This window comes from Trichosurus vulpecula, chromosome 4 (assembly GCF_011100635.1).
Source record: "Trichosurus vulpecula isolate mTriVul1 chromosome 4, mTriVul1.pri, whole genome shotgun sequence".
NCBI classification, from domain to species: domain Eukaryota; kingdom Metazoa; phylum Chordata; class Mammalia; order Diprotodontia; family Phalangeridae; genus Trichosurus; species Trichosurus vulpecula.
Genome location: NC_050576.1, coordinates 241,856,502 through 241,862,501, shown reverse-complemented (window position 1 = coordinate 241,862,501; position 6,000 = coordinate 241,856,502). Strand labels below are relative to the sequence as shown.

At 48.3% G+C, this 6,000-nt stretch overlaps 1 protein-coding gene across 2 annotated transcripts in view; it reads left to right on the top strand.

Moving 5' to 3' along the window:
* The first annotated feature begins 361 nt into the window (after positions 1-361).
* GOLIM4 (golgi integral membrane protein 4) overlaps positions 362-6,000 on the top strand; it is a 96,738-nt gene continuing 91,099 nt past the window's right edge. The window contains exon 1 of one of the 2 annotated variants that reach the window (XM_036754766.1): positions 362-1,401. In XM_036754766.1, the coding sequence (XP_036610661.1) occupies positions 1,215-1,401 (187 nt within the window). In that variant the 5' untranslated portion in view covers positions 362-1,214. The remainder of the gene's footprint in view (positions 1,402-6,000) is intronic. The other variant, XM_036754767.1, reaches the window with a different exon arrangement.

The window sequence follows — 6,000 nt, the reverse complement described above, 5'->3', positions numbered from 1 at the left end:
GCATGCACACTCATACACCATACCAGTGGTTCATGTGTCTTCATCTGGACAGCATACACAACAAACACACAATCACAACCATACAGTCACACACGTGCGCACAGTTTCATGCGCGTACCCAGCGACAGCTAAAAGTCCTCTCCGCTGCGGCTCCTCCTCCTCACACCCGGGACAGCTTCCACGTGGGCACCCCGCGGTTCCAGCCGGCCGCCACCTCCCCACGCAAGGTAGCCCCTCCAGCCCGCGCAGGGGGCGGGCCGCCAGAGCCCTCCGGCCAGACAGACAAAGCGGGCGCCCAATGGAGCTGGGCCCTGCCTCCCCAAAGGGAGGGAGTGGCCGCTCGGACCAGCCCAATGAGCGCAGAGCCGCGCGCGGGACTTCCTCCCGGAATCCCGTTGGCCGGAGGAGCGGGACTGGTGGGTGACACGTAAGTTGAGTGGGAGGCTGTGGCGGCCCTGGCCGGGGTAGCGGCAGTGGTCACCCCGTCCTGGCCCAGACGAGCCGTGCCCCCCAGCCCAGCCCAACCCAGGCCAGTCCAGCCCAGTCCAGCCCAGCTCAGCCCAGCCGGGATGCGCCCGGGCTAAGCAGCCGGGCAGCGGACCGGGACCAGCCTCTCTTCCCTTTGTGCTACTCTCATCCTCCTTTAGGTGGCAACAAAGTAGCGCCCGGAGCCGGAGCAGCCCAGCTCAGAGCCGGCCTGTCCGGACCTTGACCGGTCTGAAGCCGGCCAGCCCAGCCCAACCCGCCAGGAGCCTGAGCTGTCCGGATCCCGCGGGTGCAGGGAAGCGGCTGCTAGCCACCAACTCGGCCCCTCCGGGCCAGGGACAGAGGGAGCCCGGGCAGCCCGCACCGAAGCATGCGAAGGGCCCTCGCGCGGGCGCTAGCACTCGGGGAGAGCGCACTCAGGAAAAGTTTGCTGCTCCGCTGCTGCCCCAAGGAGTTGGAGTTGGAGCGGCTGTGGCGATAGCGGTGCCGACGTCGATGGCAGTCCGCCCAGCAGTGCCAGGGGGTTGAAGCGAGCGCGTGCCGCTCTATCCCGGGGGTCCTGCGTGGACGGCGCCTCCTCCCTTCTCTCGGACCCGTGCCCGATGCTGCTGCTGCTGCTGCCGGGTGCTGCAGCTCCCTCCTGCTGCGGTGGCAGCAGCTGTTGAGGCGCTTGGGGCGCAGAGGAGGAGAAGGAGGAGGAGGAGGCTCGGGGGGCCAAAACGGGGACTATGGGAAACGGGATGTGCTCCCGAAAGCAGAAACGGATCTTCCAAACGCTGCTGCTGCTCACCGTGGTGTTCGGCGTCCTCTATGGGGCCATGCTCTACTACGAGCTGCAGAGCCAGCTGCGCAAAGCCGAGGCGGTGGCGCTCAAGTACCAGCAGCACCAGGAGGCCCTCTCAGCCCAGCTACAAGGTACCTGGGGGGGCCCCCGGGGCGGAGCAGGGCCGGCCCCGGAGGCAGCGCATTTAAGGAATGCCCTCACGCTCATGCACGCACACGTACACTCACACTCACACTCTGGCCGGCACAGGAGCACACACTCAGCCTGACCACCAGCGCACACAGCCCCCAGCCAAAAGTTGCCTGTCTGCCTCTGATTTAGGGCTTACTGATGGATGTGTTGGTGACTGAGGCAGCGCCTTTGACCTTCAGCATGAATTTAGGCAGGAGAGTGATGAATATTGATGTCGGGATATCTCCCTGCCCCCTTTACCTGTTAGCAATGGGACCCACCGCTCCCAGCATCCCTTTATTTCAAGTAGGTTCTGACAACGTCCTTGGCAGGTCATCACAAAGTCAGGCTGAGGATTATTATGAGATTCTTGATCTGCAGCTGGAAAGGTCCTTCGCCAAAGATCAAGTTAGCTCAAGCCCCTTATCTTTCTCAGGCGCAGAGAGAGTAAGCAGATTTGGGTTTTTGTCCCTGGATAGTGCCTTTGCCCTTTACGTTATATCGTGGGCACAGAGATCTAACCCTGGAAGGAGTCCTAGAGATTATCTGACCCAGCACCCTCATTTTTCAAATAGGGAAACTGAGGCCTACAGACATGACCCCCATGCAGTCTGGAAGTGGCCCAGCCAGGATCTGAGCCCCAGGTTGACTTGAAATCCTGGGGGGTGGGGGATTCCAGCCCCCCCCGTCTTTTGCTCTCCTAGTTGAATTCCAAGTCTTATCAATTCCTCGAACATTTTTTCCTATGACGTCATAGTAGGTGGAGTTCCTGGACTTTTAGTCAAGAAGATCTAGGCTAAAATCTTACTTTCGACTTTTGCTAGCTGTCTGACCTTGAGAAAGTCACCTGAACTCTTTAAGCCTCAGTTTCTTCATCTGTAAAATGAGGAGGTTGGACTCAGGTAGCCTCCTTGGTCGCTTCCAGTTCCAGAAGAATTGAAATGCTCACTCGACTATGTGATGAGTATAGAAAAACCAAAAACAAACAGTCCTTGCCTGCCTTCTAGGAGCTTACATTCTACTTTGGGGGAGTGAAGAGATAACTAGGTACAGAGATAGGTAAACACATCACGTATACAAATTAAAAAAAGAAACAAAGTAATCAGAAAGAGCTCTCACATCTAGCGAAATCTAGTATGTTCCCTTGTTGGAGGTCGACCTTAGGTTGAGCCTTGAAAAGAGAGCCTAGTGGGTTGGGTGCCATGGGAGAGGAAAAGGTTTAGTTCCCATTCATAGCAGCACACTTCCCATCAGACTCTGTCCACCCAGAAGCTCTCAGGCCAGAATTTTCAAGATTTTTTTTTTTGTGCTTGGATCTAATCAGTGATGTTGAAGAAATTGGGGGAGAAGAAAGGGGTCATTGCCATAAGTCTAACTGAAATTGATCTAGCTGGGAATTGAAATTTTCAAAATGATCTCCTGGTCTAAGCAAATGGCAAATTAACTGTGAATTGTGCCTCTAGGTTTGTCTTTCCCTTCAATTTGTCAGTGTAGATGGATTGGAGAGGTTTAGAATGTTTACATTGTCTATGCCATATGATACTTGTTTTCCTTCACTGGTTACATTTGGTGCATCCCACATGGCTTATTTTCAAAAATGTTTCTTCTTCCCCAGCCTCAGCAAACACCAATCCCAGCCACACCATAGATTCACTCAGCTTCTATCTATCAATATATCTAATGGAAGTGTCAAAATCACATAAATAATGCATGGCTTCAAAATAAACACTATGTATGCTAAATAGTCCTAGTGGGGAAGAGTCATTTAACCTTTGGAGTCTTTGAAAGTCTTAAGCCATAGTTACTTTTTAGCTGTTTCGTACCTAGAGTCACTTTTGAACGTAAGCAGTCTGGGATTTGCAGTGAACCTTTTGACAGAGCCTTACCTGCAAGATAACTTTCAAATTACCTTCATATACTCTGCCTGTATCTTGTATATATCTAGATATTTACGCTTTGTTTTCCCCATGTGAATGTATGTTTCCCGAGAACAGAGACTGAGATTATTTTTCCCTTTTTTTTTTTTGTATCCCCAGTGCTTCAGACAGTACCTGGCACACTTAGTAAAAAGTTTGTTGACTGACTATTAGCTGTCCAGTATACCTTGAATATAGTAGCATCTCAGCTTCCTGGGGCAGGGACTGATTTCTTTAACGTCCTCATCTCCCCTGCCTGGGGTTTCATGCCAAGTAGTTGCTTAATAAATGTTGGCTTGAATCTTGTTGAAGATTGTTATGGAGACACATTAAAACAATGCCTCCAGGTCACTTTAGTTCTTCTGGATGCTATTTCTAATTACAAAAAAAAAAAAATAATAAGGCAGAAGAGAAAATTAAACCCACCCATTTGCCTGCATGTTTGCTGTGACCAAATTAGAAGAAAGTATGGTATTTTTAGCAAATAGAAACTTCATAGCTATAGGCACCATCCATCTGTGAGCTGGGCTGAGCTCAGAAAGGAACTTGCTTTTTGCTTTCTGGCTTTTAACTGTTTTTTTTTTCTTTTTTAACTGGGTGAATTGACCCATGAGTTATTGTTGGTATGAAGGGTGGGGATTTATTAGTCACCAGCTTCTTTCCTTGCTTCTGCATATCAGGTTGCACCAAACTTATCTTAGAAGTCCAACTGGTGCTTTAGAAATAGATTTTCATAAAAGTGGATAGAAGAGGAAGGAAAGGGGAGGGCTGTAGGTGCTCTTGGATTCATTGGCTGGGCTCCTGGAGCAAGCAGAATCTGAGCTGTCTTTCTTTCTTCCCCTCCCCCCACCCCACTCCTCCCTCCCCACTAAAAAATTCTGAACCCGAGTGAGGACATTCGTATGTCTTCTTCTGTGGGTTTCCTCCTCAACCCTCAAGATCAGATTTGGCTTTGAAAGCAAAACCAACCAACCAAGAGGGACCCCAGTTCCTCCCTCTGCCCAGCTAGCTAAATCTCCTTAACAGCTGCTGCCAGAATTTGATGACTGAGCCCTTAATTAATGAATTGGTGCTTTCTTCCTGTTTGCACTATTGGATTTTTGAAAATGGATTTGATTTTCTTTCTCATCCTTGTTGCTTAATTTGGGAAGTGAGACAGGGGAACTCAGAATGATGCAGGCTGGTATTGGGGGGAGGGGGCATTTGTAGGACAGAGGGTGAGAATACAAAGGGAGAGAAATGTATCTTGAAAAAGTTTTGAGTGAGGTGGATTTAATGCCCGGCCTTTCATTGAATCTGTTCTGAATTGGGATATTGTAATAGTTACAACAGGGCAACAGAAGCAGCATTGCAAAATTAGGCCAAAGTGTTTGGGCAACCCACGCGCAGCTAGCTCACTGTTAGCTCTAACTCTGGGACACTGCTTCTTGTTTCATTTTTAATTCATTTATTTATTTTGACTTGTGAACTACCTGGTTTATGGGTTTTTGGTAGATTGTGACTTTGTTTTTCCCTGTCTCTGGAAAAATACCTTTTAAGAAGAGGGGCCAATGAGGAACTACCATGGAGGGCCCTTGGTTTGTCAAAACATATGCTCTTAGGGTTGTATGTAGTTTAGATTTAATCTTTCTTTTGTGGTTTGACTAGACAAGTAAAAGGAGATAATTGTATAAACCTTCCTTTTAAAAAAAAATACAGAAAAACTGAACTGTAACACTGGTGCCTGGTATTTTTTCTTTCTTTTTATCTTCTTCCGGCCAACAGGAAAATAGTCCCTTACTTGGAACCCACACTTTTGGAACAAAATTCATTTGGAAGCCTCCCATTATATTGGAAGGGACATTTGGGTTTTGAGGCAGATGACCTGGGTTCAAAATTTGACTCTTCTACTTACTACCTGTATAATTTTGGCCAAATCACTTTATATCTCTGGGAATCAGTTTCCTCATCTGTATAAAAGGAGATTGTACTTGGCAATTCCTAAACTCCTAGCTCTAGGTCTTTGTTTTGTGGCTGAGTTTTAGGGCCATTAAGGACCCCATTAGTGATTTAGTATGAAGTGGTAAAAGTCAGGAGTTCCGGACTTGGAAAGCAAAGTATCATTGAGAGACTGGGTGTGGGACTTGGGGAAATGGCTTCCCATTAGCCTATCGATGCTTCTAATGTAGGAAGTTCCTTTGTACCTCTTTCAAGCCTTTAATATGTTTGATTTTTGCATTGTAAGCTATTTGTCATAGAAACAGAATGGTATAATCAACTGAGCTTGTCTTGGAGCTGGAAAGACCTGAATTCAGGTGATACCTTTGACCTGTACTAGCTATATGTGTGCCCCAGATCAAGTTATTTGAGTGTGCTAGGTAGTCACCTAAGAATATATGTTATATAGAAAGTGCTGACCTGCATGGGTCAAGGACATCTCTCACCTTGAAATTTCCAATGCCAGTGAACTAACTCACAGGTCCAGTCTTTATTCAGTTCTTGTCCTTGGCCTTAGTTATTTGTCTGTGGTTTGTAATGTTCTTCCTTCATCCCCCAGCTCCCCTTCATCCCCCACTAGGCAGGGGCTATGCCTTCATTAAGTGTTATATTTATCTATGTGCTGAGATAAGATTTCCCCTCATTGCCCATCTCTTTCTTTCCCTC